The sequence below is a fragment of the Monodon monoceros genome, unplaced genomic scaffold (genome assembly GCF_005190385.1).
Source record: "Monodon monoceros isolate NGI ecotype Baffin Bay Population unplaced genomic scaffold, NGI_Narwhal_1 Super_Scaffold_13, whole genome shotgun sequence".
Lineage (NCBI taxonomy): Eukaryota > Metazoa > Chordata > Mammalia > Artiodactyla > Monodontidae > Monodon > Monodon monoceros.
Window position 1 is genome coordinate 35593905 of NW_021703769.1, and position 17882 is coordinate 35611786.

The 17882-nt window shown below is 39.4% G+C and overlaps 1 protein-coding gene across 3 annotated transcripts in view; it reads left to right on the plus strand.

Moving 5' to 3' along the window:
- Positions 1-17882, plus strand: part of PLCB4 (phospholipase C beta 4) — a 417084-nt gene that overhangs the window by 348960 nt on the left and 50242 nt on the right. For all 3 annotated transcript variants that reach the window (XM_029220101.1, XM_029220098.1, XM_029220099.1), the window contains exons 21-26: positions 1729-1870; positions 2508-2592; positions 2925-3049; positions 4925-4976; positions 12856-12958; positions 14998-15162. In XM_029220101.1, the coding sequence (XP_029075934.1) occupies positions 1729-1870; positions 2508-2592; positions 2925-3049; positions 4925-4976; positions 12856-12958; positions 14998-15162 (672 nt within the window). The remainder of the gene's footprint in view (positions 1-1728; positions 1871-2507; positions 2593-2924; positions 3050-4924; positions 4977-12855; positions 12959-14997; positions 15163-17882) is intronic.

Here is a 17882-nt window from a genome sequence, read left to right on the forward strand (position 1 = left end):
GATTTCATTCCTAGAATAAGAGTACATAATCATCAACACACTGAATTTTAAAATAAAAATGACCTATATAGGTCAACAAATTCATATTATAGTAAAATGGGAAGGGGATCTTGTTCTGACTATATTGACATTCTGAAAAATTGTCAGTTCACATTGTACACATTCTAGGAGTTTTATCTAACATTATTCGGTGTTGATTTTATTGTAAGGAAAGTAAAGTTACATTTTTAGTTTCTTTTATCCTCTTCACGGCTCATGATATCAAAGTGGTCTTTTTTAGTAAATGTATGTGGTTTATTATAGTAGTGAGATGCAAAAATTTACCTTGTCATTTGATTCCCACACTTCAGAGCTTCAGAAAATACTATCTTGTTGTGTATGGGATCTTATCTTATTTGGAGTAAAACCCTATCTTCTTACTGTCTAAATATTGTTTGGAATAATTCTGATTAAGTCTGATCCCGGTCTTCGCCCAAGATATTTGTGAAATTCTCTCCTACTAGAAATTCGTAAGGTATTGGGGTCAACAAAGGACAGGTTGACCTGTGATCACTGATATTTATTAGCTAAGTAGCTGTGACCAAGTTATTTTAATCTTTAAGGACTCAGTCTTCTCATGTGGTCAGTGGGTCAGACTCTAATCCTTGCTACACATGATGACTGACAGTAACGAGCTTGTCATGCACGGACTCAGGCCAGTACCTAGCTTATGGTACGGTGTTACTTATCATTAAACACACAAGAAAGGAATTAGACATGCCTCTGCCCTTATTTGGGGAGTCAGGACATATGAAAAATTTATTTTTAAAAAATCCCAAGTTACATTCTTTGATTATTTATCTCAGACTTTTACTGGTGCAATCAGTTTGATGATCTAGAATGTTAAGTTATCAGATAAACAAATGGCCTATTTTTTTAACCAATGAATTGATTCATGTGAGTCAGCAGTTCATTCCTCAGTATCAATCTCAACTAAATGTAGATCGCTTTTGAAGGCGTTATTTTTGTTGTTGATTTTGTTGCTTTTGTTCTGATTTACTACAAAACGAACTACAATAAGTTGTTTCTCTTTGCCTCTATGCAAAACAATGCAGTAATAGGTCCTGTATAGTGGGTTCTCACATTAGTTTAAGAATAAGCATTTTTTTTAATACCGTAAACCATTTATGTATGTGGCTTGGTTTCCAAAGCAGTGTTAAACAAAGTGTGGTTCCCCAGACCACCCATATCATTAGCACTTGAGAACTAGTTAGAAATGCCAATTATTGGGCCTCACCCCAGACTCACTTTATCAGAAACTCTGAGAGTGGGTCCCCGGAATCTGTGATTTAACAAGCCTAGATTTACACTAAAATTGAAGGACCACCGTTTTTGACATTATGCCACAATTTGTGAAATCATGAATGATAATACCTGCTATACATATTTCATAGCATTGCTCTGAACTTCAGTATAGTTTCCAGAATAAAGCCCTTTGAAAATCTAAAAAATGTCCCCCAAATGTAAGGTAAACTTCATATTTTACTATTATCTCCATTTGCATTATTTGGAGCTACAGTGGACATTCACTTTTAAAGTTATCCTTTAGTTAGGATAACTGAGAAGAAAGGAGTCTTTATCTTTCGATCTGTGTGTGTGCAAATTATCGCTAGTGAGGCAGTCTGAAGCGTAAATCTGAGAGTCCTGCTGAAGTCACTGACGTGCATGTTCCCTTTGTTGTGCTCGTAGGGCCTGGTAACTATAGAAGATGAGCAGGCATGGATGGCATCTTATAAATATGTAGGCGCCACCACTAATATCCATCCATATTTGTCCACAATGATCAACTATGCACAGCCCGTAAAGTTTCAAGGTTTCCATGTGGCTGAAGGTAACACCAAAGGTTAAATGCTATTGCCATTTTTGTCTGCTTTTCTTACGTTATGCTGTGAGCTGTGATCTGACTTGCTGCCATTTTCTTTTCTGGGCACGTGGACTGTTCCATCTCACCTTATTTTCATTGCGTAGACCACGTAGTGACATGTCCTTGGCATGTGGGGGCCTTGTGTTGTCGTTCCCGACATCGTCCACAAGGCGGCTCTGACAGACTATGGATTTGGTAGCAATCCAAGAGGTTAGCCTCTTGCATTAGATATACTTTTTTATAAGACTGCTTTCTGTCGAAAGCTGGTCTCCAAAAACGTATCAAGTATTTTCAGACTTTTCATAATTATTTCTGGACTGGAGAAGCTATCATCCTCATTGGAAATACATATTTCAGGGGTGGCTATGAATGGCAATTGGTATACACATAATTGGTTTAATGACACCAAACTTAATTCATCACACTTTTCTTAAGTCAGCCATCTCCAGCCACAGGATGTTAATGAAATTAGGAGCTACTGATATAGTAAGGAGACATCTGCCTCCAAGGCCTCATGATTCAGGGTGTAATTATATTTATCGCTTGTCTTTCTGTGAGGGTTTGATGGCAGGGTTTCTAAGTGCATCTTTGCTTTCCTTTACAGAACGCAATATTCATTATAACATGTCTTCTTTTAATGAGTCAGTTGGTCTAGGCTACTTGAAGACACATGCGATTGAATTTGTGAAGTATCCTTATGTATTAAGTGGAATAAGTGGTTGGTGAACTTTGGGTTTGGCAGGAATCTCTAAAATAGAAAAATGGCTAATATATTATTGTGGTTGTAGAACTAATAAAATAATGTATGTGAAAGACCACAGCAGCTGGGAAAACCTGCCCAAATGTGGATTGTTTTTATAATCCACACGGTGAACTGTGGTTTTTCTCTTAAGCATCCTTTATACATGTGAAATTTGTTCTCTGTTGTCATATGTGTGTCATTTTTGGTCTAGATCTTCATTTTAGCTCTTTGTCACTGCCGGAATACTCTTTTTGCCATTTTCCTTAATATGTTACACAGTTATAACAAACGGCAAATGAGTCGCATTTACCCCAAGGGAGGCCGAGTCGATTCCAGTAATTACATGCCTCAGATTTTCTGGAACGCTGGCTGCCAGATGGTTTCGCTGAACTATCAAACCCCAGGTAGGAACTGATGTCCAGTGACCTCGAATTCCACGAGAACGCTTTGACAGGACGGTGCCAACAGTTGCCATCAGTTGGTTGTGGGCATTTTTTTCATGGAAGCAGACATATGGCAACACAATGTGTTGTTGGATTTATAGAATGGTGAGAAATTAAAAATGCAAACTAGAGCAATAAGACAATGGTAGAAGATAATAGATTTTGATTTCAATTGAATATCCTTTTGGAAATGCCATGACTAATCTGCTAAACATTGTCCCCTTTGCCAAAATACGTCTAATTTTGCTTCTTTTTGGATCAAACTTACCTTCTCGTCCAGAGGCAGAATGAAGTGAGAAGTATTTGAGCATCTTTGTATAGTCACTATGACTCATTTCTCCTTGGGAAAGTACCCTTCCCACTGTTAACATTCAGCAGGAGATCAGCAAAATAGTGGCATCTCACCGTAAGAGTGCAGAATATTATAGAGTAGATTCTGCTAAAATGGTGTTTAAGGAGTTCTGTACCCTTAGAGGTACTAATATATAACTTGTTCCTCCAAAGTGTATTCTGAGGCAAGTTTCCAGTATATAATCTTTTTTTTTTTTTTTCCCTGCAAGGAGAGCAGTCAATTTTTGTGAATGCATAAACAAAATTTGTCAAGTTTTCAAAGTTTGCTTAAGGGCCTAGGATTGCAATTAAAAATAGAAAAATAATAGGCTCTAGTTACTCACCTAAAACAGGTGAGAAATATGCCACAAAACCTATTCACTTTCTGTGGTTAATGCCACAGCATGGTCCTTAATATTGGTTAAGAAAAAAACCAAAACACCTTCCTTGTTCTGTTCTTTGCTCTATGACGGTACCTCCCATGTTTCCCCATTTGGGGGGCATTTTCTTTTCAAGTCCATCCACCATATTTTGTGAATCTCAATCCACCTTGCTCCCTACGATCTGTACTGATCGAAAGGTCCTATGACTTGCATTCCCTTGGCATGAATGCGACCTGACTGTGTTTACCACCCCTTGGTGATGCTGCCTCAGTGATCAGGAACGGGGTTCAGATTTCTGCTCAGCATCCCTATCAGTGCTCACTCTGCTAAACTGTGACCAGGTACCAGCACAGCCCTGGAGTGTTTCTAACAGAGGCAAAGTACGATTAAAAGGCACTGCTGATTTTACTTACTTAAAAAGAGGTCAAGTTTTATTATTTATTGTCAGTGACTCTGTTATAAGGATTAAATGATCCAAAGGCAGCTTATGATCTAGGTCAGCTTATCTTGTATTCTATAACATTAGGTTTAATCACAGCACTTTGAGAAGAAAAAAAAAAAATCCATCAGCTGCCCATTTCTTTTGCTGATGAAAAGAAAGAACATTGCGTTTGCCTGCAAGAGAAAAACCATAAGCCATGCCCTGCCACTAGACCCCACTAGAAGAATTCTCCTGAAGTCACCTTAAGTCAATTTTTACATACTTACCTAGTTTATTTTTTATTTTAATTGAGTTTTGTATTCACATGACCCTACTGGGTATGTCCGGTGTACCCTTCCTCTGGGATGGTAAGGCACATCTCCTCTAACTATATATCAGCTTGGACATCTGTACTCTCAACACTAACTCAACAATCATATGAAACATATATTGAATCCAAATTTTAAAGCATTGCCAACATGATCTCTATGAACACAGATTTTTTTGTTTAGTTTAAACACAAGGTCATTTCAACATGGAAGAGAGAGTTGTATGCCTTAAACAGACCCTTTAACCTTGTGGTGTTAAAAAAAGACCTTTCAGCCAGGGGTCAGTATCTGATTTCCGTTGTTTGAAATCACGCCATCAAGATCTTCTTTGTCCGAGGAGACGAGATGCTAAATTATTTTTGTCTCTTAACAGATTTAGCGATGCAATTGAATCAGGGAAAATTTGAGTATAATGGATCGTGCGGGTAAGTAATGTGATTTAAACTGTAGTCACTGTGTTCCACACTCCATACTACAGCTGTAATGAAACCGTGTCATTTTTAATTAGGAGCTGCTGAATTTAAGCTGGGTTTGAGGGATGGGATAGAAACAAATGAAATCCCCAGGTAAATTACATCTGCAACGTACATTCTTCACGGGACCCCTGTTTAACTAAGCAGATTTAAAAAAAAATAAATAACGACTAGTTAAGCAGTTTATTATACACACTCTAGATTTTAGTGCTCTCACTTTAAATTCAGTAGCGGAGGTTTTTATAGCTAGGACAGATAATGAATGTGCTCATTTGGACATCAGCAGTAGACAAAGACATTAAATATGTGTATTTTACATACGACCTAGAGAGGAATGAAGTTGATTTAATATATAATGAAGTCCTAGGTGTCAAGTGGAATTTATTTCAGCTAGGAAGAAGGCTTTGTCCTCCTTTGATAGACATGTTTTGTATGTCTTGTAAATAGCAGTTACCAAAAAATAACACTATAAATGTTGTTTCAGTTACTTAAATAGAGCTCCCTAAAATCTGCAAACCGAGTAGTGAAATAGGAAATGTTCATTTCATTGAAACACTGAAAGTTTAAATGAAAATATGAAGTTAACATTCTACACATATGAAAAAAAACTGTGTGACCATTTTTTTTCTCCATGCAAATGTCCCCAAGCAGCACTGCAGGTAAATAATCACAAACCACTGCCCAGAGACCTCTAGACTAATTCAATAGAGTACTGTCTCATCCCACCATGCTACTGTCAGGATGTTCGTGGCCTCCCTGGTTGGATATTTAATTTCCATTACTAAAAACAGTCAAGATAAAATTTTCAGCACGTATGGTTTCAAAATGCCCACTCCCACCTCTTCCTGCCTGCCAGTTCACCTACACCCACGGGTGACAACCCTGCTACCCAAATCAGGATATAGCAGCTTACAGGATATTTGCCTCTACTGTGTATTTTGAAAGAAATAAAAACTGTATACCTTAAACTAATACAGTGTTATATTTCAATTATATCTCAATAAAACAGGGGGAAAAATAAAATTATGGGTCAGAAGAAAACAGCTAAACACACATTTCAGAGATTTTATTTTTTAAGCTACTTTGTTATTTAGCGCAAAGCATTCAGAACCAGGAGATTGTGTAGGTAAATTGATGGGTGGACCCCCAGTGGAGGCTTAGGCAATGAGACCCCAGGGGCAGCTGTGGCACAGGGGATAAAAGCCCTCAGCTCCAGCCTGACCCGGGTTTGAGCCCTGGGTGCGCCACATGCTGTTGTTGCCCTGGGCAGGTGTGTTAGACCCTAAACCTCAATTTCCTGCTGATAAAATGAAGTCGGTAACACCTGCCACCCTGGGTTTGCTGTGACAGCTCAGAGGGTTTGGACTGAGTCTATTTGAATTACTTCATGAACTGCAGATTTCTGTGAAAAAGTGAGGTTGCAAAAAAGCTTAAGCCCATATGACCGATCACAGGCAGGAATCACACAAGATTAAATGAGCAGTCTGCTCACAACAGGCCTGTAAGGAGCCCAAGAGACAACCCTCATGGTTCACACCTGGCTGTGCTCACTCCCTGAACCTTCCTGTGGCTCACGGATGCCAAAGGAGCTTTTCCTTTCACCTCAGCCGTTTGATGGCTAATCCTGCCCTGACACGGGGAGGGGAGTTGGTTCCACGTAAAAGGGGTCCCACTGTTACTGAGCCAAACTTGGGTCTGCTCGTGCACATGCAGTAAAGTCAGTCTACTGACACCACGTTGTGGTGAAGGAAAGTGCAGCATTTATTGTAAGGCCCTATACAGGGAGAACGGGTGGCTAGTGCTCTAAAACTCCTGAACTCCCTGAAGGGTTTCAGCAAAGCGTTTTTAAAGGCCAGATGATGGGCGGGGGGAGGGTGTCACAGGGCACACACAAATGGGCTTGTGCACAGTTCTCTGATTGGTTGATGGTGAGGTAACAGGGCAGTGTCACAGGGGTTCACATTATCAATCCTTAGGCTCCAGTAGGTCTTGGGGCCACGTGCAAGTAATTAATTTCCTCCATTTGGTGGTGGTTTTAGCATCTGAAAAACTCAGGAAATAGGCATCAGATACTGTTATCTAGGTACTTCAGAGAGGAGCTAAGGCAGAGGATGTAGCGGAGAAGTCTGTCCCAGGAAGACCTCATAGGGTCCTGCTCTGTTACACCAACAGGAGTTCTACGCCTTCACTATGTTTCTTTTCAGGAGTTTCCGATTTGCCACAGTTCACATGCTCAGTGTCTCACCTTCCACACCATTGTGTATTTTAAAATATGTTCATGAGCAAGGATGGTGCTACATTAGCCTGAATTCTGTGCTCATGTGTTTGAGGTGATGTGACCAAAAGCTGAAGTCCCATCAGGGGGACTAAAAAATATGATTGTTCCTTGGGGCAGCCTGACTACAAGAGATGTTAACAGTATTGTTCAGTTTCATGTCCCCCTGCCCCTTCCCTTTCCCCCACACCCAGCCTGGAGGAAGAGGTTGTCACCAACAGGGCAGAGAGAGGCAATCTTTCTCACGAGTGTGCTGTGCCCCTGAGGAGTCATAGCTGGTGGAGATGGGCCAGCCACTGAGCAAGGGCATCTGAGGCACCCGATGGATTTCACTGCACTACCCTTGTCATTCTCCTGCCCACCTGCAGGGACTTTTAAAAAATCCTTGTGGATTGAGTTACTTGTAATGAGGTGGATGGACCTAGAGTCTGTCATACAGAGTGCAGTAAGTCATAAAAAGAAAAACAAATACTGTATGCTAACACCTATATATGGAATCTAAAAAAAAAAAAATGGTTATGAAGAACCTAGGGGCAAGATGGGAATAGAGACGCAGATGTAGAGAATGGACTTGAGGACACAGGGAGGGGGAAGGGTAAGCTGGGGCAAAGTGAGAGAGTGGCACGGACATACATACAGTACCAAATGTAAAATAGATAGCTAGTGGGAAGCAGCCGCATAGCACAGGGAGATCGGCTTGGTGCTTTGTGACCACCTAGAGGGCTGGGATCAGGAGGGTGGGAGGGAGACACAAGAGGGAAGAGATATGGGGATATACGTTTATGTATAGTTGATTCACTTTGTTAAACAGCAGAAACATACCATTGTAAAGCAATTATAATCCAATAAAGATGTTAAAAAAATAAAAATAAATAAGAAATCCTTGTGGGCTATGTCTGAGGGCTGTGTTTCTGTACAGAGACATTCTGTGCCTTTTAGGCCTGCAGTGGCACAAACCCCACCCCCATAAAGCCAGGGCTCCAGCTCCTGCTTCCCCATCGATGCCCAGGGTCCCTGGGCCTACACAGCCTCCAGGTCTGTGAGTGACAGTCTCTGCCACCTTAGGCCCCAAATTGACACTCGTTCAAGACAAGCTGGCTAAGTGTCACCCCCAAGCCAGGGATCCTGTCAGACTTCTGTAGCCAAATCCAGCCTCTGTACCCTGACACCAAATTAAATCTCGAGATGGAGTTTTGGGTGAAGTAGAAAAAAGTAGCTTTATTGCTTTGCCAGGCAAAGGGGGCCACATTGGGCTAATGCCCTCAGAATTGTGTGTCCTAACCCAGAGGGGGTAGTGAGGAGTTTTATAGAAATGGTTCAAAGAGGGTGTGATCAGCTCGTGGATATTCTTCTGATTGGTTGGTGGTGAGGTAATTGGGAGTCAGCATCATCAACCTCCTGGTTCCAACCGGTCTGGGGTCTGGTACTTGCGAGCAGCATACAGTTAACTTCTCCCACCTGGTGGGGGTTCAGTAACTGCAAAACAGCTCAAAGGTATTGTTTTGTGTATCCCTTGAGGGAGGACCAGGACCTTGCCCCAAGGCTGCACTATTGTTTCTTGACTGTTCTTCCTTTGTCTCCGCATTTCCTCCCTTCCCTGGTTAGCAACTGTTTGAACCTGCTCATTGGAACTCAGGGAAGGCGGTAGAGGCTGAATGAAGCCTATTTCCTACAAACAAAAAAATGGGGGGACACAGAGAGGCTTTTGTGTCCAGGAGCCCCACAGGGTCCTGCTCGGTATCACTTCTACACAGTCACTTTTATTTTTTAAGTATATAAATGAACACATTACACTGCAAGCTGCCAACTTTGGAGAATCGGACTTGGATTTCTTGCCATTTCCTCCTGACATTTTTTATTTTGGATCACGCTTTCACAGATTAGTTTTCTTCTAAGCAGGTCTGAGAGCAGCAGGGAATGTGGAAGAATGTTGTTGATACTGAAACATCATCAATATGACATTTCTCTATTTTTGGTGAGAAGGGGCTCCTGACCCTTCAGAAATGACTGAGGAGCACCACAGGGAGTCCTGAATGTCTACAGCCACTGCCCTAGGAGATTCTGGACTGGGCATATGACTACAGTCCTTTATGGACCCCGAGTCCCACCTTTCGCAGAAGGCAGATTCCCTCATTTCACACAACTGGAATCCAAATGCTGCCTCCACGTGAAAGCTAGAGCCATGATCCATGACCTCGCCTTGCAGCTGATGTCTGATGCTTGGCCAGGCAAAGCTAGTAGGCTTGCCTTGGAGAAGTGTGTGTAGAATTGTATCCGTTCATCTACTTCCCATCCTAAGTCTTGAGTTTTTGCTGTATCATCATATTTTCCAATGGTTAACAGTTGCCACAAAAAAAGGTCCAAATCAAAGCTCTATAAACATAGAAAACAATATCTTCTATGCAGAGACCTTGTATTGATATATTAATATTAAGGGTTGCGTTCTGTTGGAGACAGGTGAATGTTCAATGTCATCTTTAATATTTGAACTATTCTATAAACTCTCTATATCCTTTATTTAAAGGTCAGTGTTGTTCTCGGGTTTTTTATTGATTATTATATCCAAGTGGAATGTGGGCTTGTTTTTTAACACTTTTTTGTTCAGACTCTGAAGATAGCAAAGAATGGCAACTTTGTCAAAACCAAAAAACATGACTTTAAACTTTCCTTTAAGGAAAAATATTATGCCTTGGGATTCCTTTTTTGGTTGTATTTTTAAAGATAGTAATAAATTTGACATCATCTAGAGTTGAAACTAGTAAAAGTTATACTCCTAAGGAATATGAAAGATTTGATCCCAAATTGTGATTCTTTTACATCTAAAAGCAAACCTAGAGTTTTGGGGAAAGTGTTTTTATTTTCCTTTGTATACTGATCACATTGGTGTGGAATTTTCTTATCTATAGTTATAGTCATTCCTAACAAAAAATATTTCTTTTAGACAGATGAAGTTCTTTAACACGAGTTTCAGGAAAGTTATGGAATCTAGCCAAGGTGTGATTCTGTGACCATACCCAGTGGGGATAAGGGGCAGACAGTGCTGGAGATCAATTTTAAAACATTTTAGTCATACAAAAAAGAAAACTCATACCCTTTAGCTGTCACCTTCCAACATCCCCTGCCCCCATCCCAGCATTAAGCAACCACCAATCTACACACTGTCACTATATTTTTGCCTGTTCTGCACATTTCATGTAAATGGATTCATATAATATGTGACCTTTTATGACTGTCTTGTTTCACTTAGCATAATGGTTTCAAGGTTCACCTATGTTGTAGTGTATATCAGTACTTTATTTCTTTTTATTGCTGAATAATTTTCCATTATATGGATATACCTCATATTGTATATCCATTCATCTTTTGATGGACGTTTGGATTGTTTCTATCTTTTGGTTATTACAAATAATGCCACTATGAACATTCATGTACAAGTTTCTGTATGGATAGATGTTTTCACTTCTCTTGGGTGTATACCTAAGAGAATCGCTGGGTCATATGGTAACTCTATGTTTAACTGTTTGAGAAACTACAGACTGTTTTCCAAAGTGGCTGCATCATTTTACATTCCCACCAGCAATGTCGTATGAAGGCTCCAATTTCTCCATCTCCTCGTCGTAGTTACTATTATCTGACTTTTTTTTTATTGTAGCCGACCTACTGTGTGTGCAGTGGTATCTTATTATGGTACTGGTTTGCATTTCCCTGATGACTCATGATATTAAGCGTCTTTTCAAGTGCTTGCCGGACATTTGTATATCTTATTTGGAGAACTGTCTATTCAATCATTTGCCCATTTTTTAACTGGGTTATTTGTTCTTCATATATTTTAGATACAAGCCTCTTATCAGGTAAATGATTTGCAAATATTTTTCTCATTCTATGACTAGTCTTTTCACTTTCTTGAGAGTGTTCTTTGAAGTGTAAAAGTCTTTATGATGAAGTGAAGTTTATGTATTGATATTTTTGCTCATTGCTTGTGCTTTTGGTGTTATGTCTAAGAATCCATTGTCAAATTCCAAGTCACAAAGATTTATCCCTAAGTCTTCTTCTAAGAATTTTATAGTTATAGCTTTTACTTTTAGGTCTTTCATCCATTTTGAGATAATTTTTGTTTATGGTGTGAAAGAAGGGACTAATTTTATTCTTTTGCATGTGGCTATCCAGTTGTCCTAGCATCATTTGTTTAAAGACTGTTCTTTCCCTCACTGACTAGTCTTGGCATCCTTGTCAAAAATCAGTTGAGCATAGATATGAATTTATTTTTGGACTCCCAATTCTATCTCACTGATTTATATATCTATCTTTTTGCCAGTACCAAGATGCTTAGGTTATTGTTGATTTGTAGAAAGTTTTAAAATTGAGAAGTATGAGACCTCCTACTTTGTTCTTCTTTATCAAGAATGTTTGGGGAATTCCTGGTCCTTGAGTTTCCAATTGAATTTTAGGATCAACTTGTCAATTTCTATAAAGAAGACAGCTGGGATTTTGATAGGGATTGTATTGAATCTGTATATCAATTTGGGGACTAGCACCATCTTAACAATATTAAGCCTTCTGATCCATGAACACAAGCTATCTTTCCATTTATTTAGTTCTTTTAAAATTTTCTTCAACAATTTTTTGTGGTTTTCCAAGTATATGTACTTATTTTGTTAAATATATTCCTAAGTATTTTATTATTTTAGGTTCTGTTGTAAATGGAATTGTTTACTTAATTTCATTTTTGGATTGTTCATTGCTTGGTGCACAGAAATACAATTGATTTTTATATATTGATTTTGTACCCTGTAAGCTTGCTGAACTCGTTTATTAGTTCGAATAGCTTTTTAGTGGATTCTTCAGGATTTTCTATATATAAGATCATAACATCTGAGAATAGAAATAGTATTAAATACTTCTTCTTTCCAGTCTGGATGCCTTTTTATTTCATTTTCTTACCTAATTAGCCTGGCTAGAATTGGAGAAATAATAACATCTTTATCTTCACCTACCTCTAACTGAAACTTTACATTCCCTTCGATTATGAAAACAGACAACAATCCATAGTAATGTTAATGATACCTCTGACACTGATATAAATCACAGATATCTCATTACTTTTGTTAGAGATCTCTCAAAATATTCTTATGATTATCGGCACTTTGAAACTATGTTATCAAACGTCATTATATCCCATAATTTAATACATTAATTAAAACAAATAATATCACATATTTCCCATATTTTGATAACTATAGCTCATTTAGTTGGTTTTTCATTATTATTTTGTGCATGTAAGAGCATAAACAAGTTCCAGAGAAGATGGTCGTGTCAGGAAGTCATAGATGTCCCAGAGCCTGGAATCTAGAGAACATTTGCTCTTCCCTGCTCCTCATTAGGATTATCCACAGGGCAGGGATATTCTCTTCAGTCCTTGAGATCCTCTACCTAAAAGCCTAGCTCCTAAGTTAGAAATGGGGATAAATAAGTATTCAGTATCCTGAATAGTGGTTTTCTTAGTCTTTATAAAAATAACTAACAAAATAAACTCCTTCTGCACTTTTGTCCCATCAGGTACCTTCTCAAACCAGATTTCATGAGACGGCCCGATCGAACATTTGATCCCTTCTCTGAGACGCCTGTTGATGGGGTTATTGCAGCCACTTGCTCGGTGCAGGTAAGGTGCTTGCTTTTCACAGAATAGTATAAATGTGTATGCAGGTGGTCTTGGAAAAGTCTTAAGAAATTACAATGAAAATATTTAATGTTGGGACTTCCCTGGTGGTCCAGTGGTTAAGACTCCATGCTCCCAATGCCTGGAACTAGATCCCACATGCCGCAACTAAGAACCCACGTGCCCACTAAGACCCAGTGCAGCCAAATTAAAAATAAATAAATAAATTTAATGTCAATTTGCAAGATCAGTGTGTGGCTCTCAACTTTGATTTTAAATTCTTTCTTTTTTACTTGAGAAACATGTTTTTCTACTAGTGACATTATTAGCTGCTTTTAATGAAAAACACCAGATCAAAAAGTATCCAGTAGAGGCTGTGGAGCAACGGGAACTCTCGGCCATTGATGGTGGGAATGCAAAATGATGAAACCGTTTTGGAAAACAGTTTGGCAGTTTCTTACAAAACTCAACATACTCTTACTATATGATCCAGCAAGTTGTATTCCTTGTTATTTACCCAAATGAATTGAAAACTTATGTCCACACAAAAACCTAACAGGGATGTTTTTAGCAGCTTTATTCATAATTGACAAAATTTTGAAAGTAACCACGGTGCCATTTAGTAGGTGAATGGATAAATAATCAGTGGCATATCGAGACAGTGGAATATTATTTAGTTCTAAAAAGAAATGAGCTATTGAGTCATGAAAAGTCATGGATGAAATTTAAATGTACATTACGAAGTGAAAGAAGCCAGTCTGAAAAAGTGACACTGTATGATTCCAACTATATAACATTCCGGAAAAAGGCAAAACTATGGAGATGCTAAAAAAGATCAGGAGTTGGGGGGAGGGATTAGCAGGCAGAGCACAAGGGATTTTAGGGCAGTGAAACTATTCTGTATGATACTACAATGGTAGATACGTGTCATTATACATTTTTCGATATCCATCGAATGTACAACACCAAGAGTAAGCCCTAAATGTAAACTATGGACTTTGGGTGATAATGAAGTGTCAATGTAGGTTCACTGATTGTAACGAGTATACTACTGTGGTGCGAGATACACATAGTGGGGGAAGTGGTGGGTACGGGGACAGGGGTATATGAGAACTCTGTACTTTCTTCTCAACTTTGCTGTAAAGCAAAAATGGCTATAAAAAATAAAGCTTATTAATGAAAAGATACCTACTATATGATTCCATTTATACTAAATTCTAGAAAATGCAAACTAATGTATAGTAACAGAAAGTAAATCAGTTGTTTCCTCTAGACAGAGATGGAAGAAAGGATGAATTACAAAAGGGCACAAAGGAACTTTGGGAGTTGTTGAAAATATTTATTGTCTTAATTGTGGTGATAGTTTTACAGATGTGCTCATGTGTAAAAACTGATCTCATTGTACACTTTAAACATGTACAGTTTATTTTATGTCAGTTATACCTCGAAAAACTGTTTCACAATTATTAGCTATTAGATAACATGAAAAAACCTAATAAATGGCTGTCGTCATTTGGAAAATAAATGAAAAATAGTCTCTCCATAGCTTTAAAATAGATAAAATTTAATACTGGTCTTTACAAAAAATAACACTGTCCTGTATGAAGATTGTCAACATCAGTTTAGCATTGCTTTTCTTTCTGTGTGTCTCAAGACTTTTGAAAGAATTCAGTAAAAGTGTGGCGTGACAGAATTTCAGAGCTATGAAGTGACCTTAGGGCATATTTGAATCCATTGCTTCATTTCATAGGTGTGGGCACTTAGGTGAAGATGCTGTGGACAGTATTGTTTTGTAATAGATGATTCATGTATAGTTCCCTCTTTCTTTTTCTAGGCAGTTCTCGGAGGCAGAACCTCTGCCTAGAATAGTTTTTTGCATGTAGTTCTTGCTCAACCATGTTTTAGTTAAATAAGGAATGAATACATTATTTCCATAGATAATTAAAATTTCTAAAGATGAACAGAGAATCTCTTCCTTCCAGATTATTCTTTGCTACTGATGATTGCACTGACTTTACTTCTCTCTCATCCTATTTCTATAGGTCATATCAGGTCAGTTCTTATCAGATAAAAAAATTGGCACATATGTAGAAGTGGATATGTATGGGTTGCCCACCGACACTATCCGGAAGGAATTCCGAACACGCATGGTGATGAACAATGGACTCAATCCAGTTTACAATGAAGAATCATTTGTATTTCGGAAGGTAGGGTATTTTCAATGTGTCAGACTCACTCTGCTAAGTTGGGAACTACATTTTAGTGTAGAGACACTACATGATATAGGGACAGTTATTCAACCCTAAATGTGTTCTTCTAATGCATGAGTTCTGCAGCCATCATATGATTGTTGTTTCAGTTTGTCCCTGTCCTCCTCTTGGCTCTCCTTCCTCCTTGGAGGAGCCCACCTCCCACATGGCAGTGCCCAAGCCCCAGGTTAGCAGTCTACTCAGAGGGAGCCCTACAGGTGGACAGCCTCACATGTGGCAGAGCTCTTCCCTGCCCTTGTGGCAGCTGGTGACTTGCACTGTACCTTTAGCCAAGAGGACGGGTAGGATGTTGCACCTAGACTGAGGCCAATAAATGTCCTTAAATGGGTCAGTTGGTATTGTCCTGTGCCTCCAGAAAGTGTGGTCCCCATTGCTACCCACAGGTCCTGTGGGTCGTGTGCTGTTTTTGTCTTTTTGTTTTTTATCTCCTTATTATACCTTGATCCTAAGACCAACCAGTCATTCTCTGTAATGATGCAGTTTTTAATCTTGTAACCATTTTTTAAAAATTTGTTTTATTTATTTATTTTTGGCTGCGTTGGGTCTTCGTTGCTATGTGCAGGCTTTCTCTAGTTGCAGCGAGTGGGGGCTACTCTTTGTTACGATGCACAGGCTTCTCATTGAGGTGGCTTCTCTTGTTGTGGAGCACGGACTCTAGGCATGTGGGCTTCAGTAGTTGTGGCTCACAGGCTCTAGAGCACAGGCTCTGTAGTTGTGGCGCACGGGCTTAGTTGCTCTGCGGCATGTGGGATCTTCCTGGACCAGGGCTCGAACCTGTGTCCCCTGCATTGGCAGGTGGATTCTTAACCACTGAACCACTGGGGAGGCCCTTAATCTTGTAACCACTTTTTTTCCAGTTGTTTCTCTTTCATCAATGGAAGATGTATTGAAAAATCCATGCACTGGCAGTGCTATCTCAAAAATGCCTGTTTCTTTCTCACTTGTTCTGTTATACAACCAAAATGCTTTCTTGCTTCTTCTTCAGGCACAGGTTTTCCAAGTGTTGCATGACATACATATGTCATGCAACACAGATAATCAGCTTTTTATCTTAACAAAAATAGGGATTATCAACCTCAGAACTGGCTAACTTGTTTACAGAAAGCATATTACAGAAGATCAATATAGTTCAATAAATCAAGCCATTTTGACGTGTAGGCGCTCCCTGTTACGTGAATACCATTATCCGTGCAACACCCTCTCCCCATTTTCACCTTCTCTTCTACAATCAGAGTGTAGTGTGAATTGCATACACAGCTGTGATGTGTCTTTTTTTTCTTCCCATGTTTTTCAATTTGTTATAGCTGGATCTGTTGTCAGTATGGTCAGTGTTTTGGAACATAATGAATAATCCCTACACACATTTCTAGAAATTCAGAAAGCTGGCTTCAGGCATTGTTTTTGATGCATAGGGAAATATCAGAGTTGGTTTTTCATGCAGTATTACTGGCCCCAGAAACAAGACGCCAATTTTGCGTCCTCCCCTGTTCTTTAGAAGTTACAATACGTTACCTTTCATTGATACCAAGTGCTTTAACTTTAGTTTCCTTCTTGCTGGTATTGTTTTTGTTCATTGCGCTAATCTCACAAGGTAAGCCCCCATTCACCACGTGAGGAACAACATAGTGACTGAAGTTGGATGCATTTCATCTTGGTTTCTCCTGTTCATCTTCATGAAGTTGGAATTAAATTAAAACCCTAGGCATAAATAAGCAACCAGTTCATTGTCTAGCTTTAGACATAGTGCTCAAATCAGACGAGATATCTTAGCGGCTCATAGCCAATAAATAGGCATTCTTTTTTTTTATTTTTTATTTTTTTTGTGGTATGCGGGCCTCTCACTGTTGTGGCCTCTCCCATTGCGGAGCACAGGCTCCGGATGCGCAGGCCCAGCGGCCATGGCTCACGGGTCTAGCCACTCCGCGGCATGTGGGATCTTCCCGGACCGGGGCACAAACCCGTGTCCCCTGCATCGGCAGGCGGACTCTCAACCACTGCGCCACCAGGGAAGCCCTAAATAGGCATTCTTGATTAAAAAACATAGGATGTTTTTTTTTGTCATGTTGCTCTTTAATATCTGAATAGGGCTTTTGCTATCTGAGCTCAGATGTTTTGGCCATGTATTAGGTTTGGGGTTGGCAAGAGTAGATGTCTTGGGTATATGTTAATGTTGATTTTTGTTGGTGTTTTTTTGTTTTGTTCTGTTTTTGTTTGTTTTGTTTTATTTGTTGTGCTGCACAGCTTGCGGGATCTTAGTTCCCTGACCAGGGATCAAACCTGGGCCCTTGGCAGTGAGAGCACAGAGTGCAAACCACTGGACTGCCAGGGAATTCCCTATGTTAATGCTTCTAGCTGCCCCATCTTACTCTATTTAATATCTCAAAATGTGTTAAAAACTGAGGTGTGCAAGGAAAAGGGGAAATCTAAATTCATATATAGATTGTCTTTTATACATGAGGTGTTTCTTCAAAGATACTTTCCATATTCTTAAAAACAGAGTTTGATGTCAGAAGCAGCCCAGGTAGTAGACAGATCACAGGGCTAGAAATCAGGAGCCCCAGTATCTAGGCCCAGCTGTCACTGGCCATCTCTGACATAAAGGAAAGTCACTTTATTTCTCAGGGTCTCCTTTTGCTCATCCATTACATGGGTGGGAC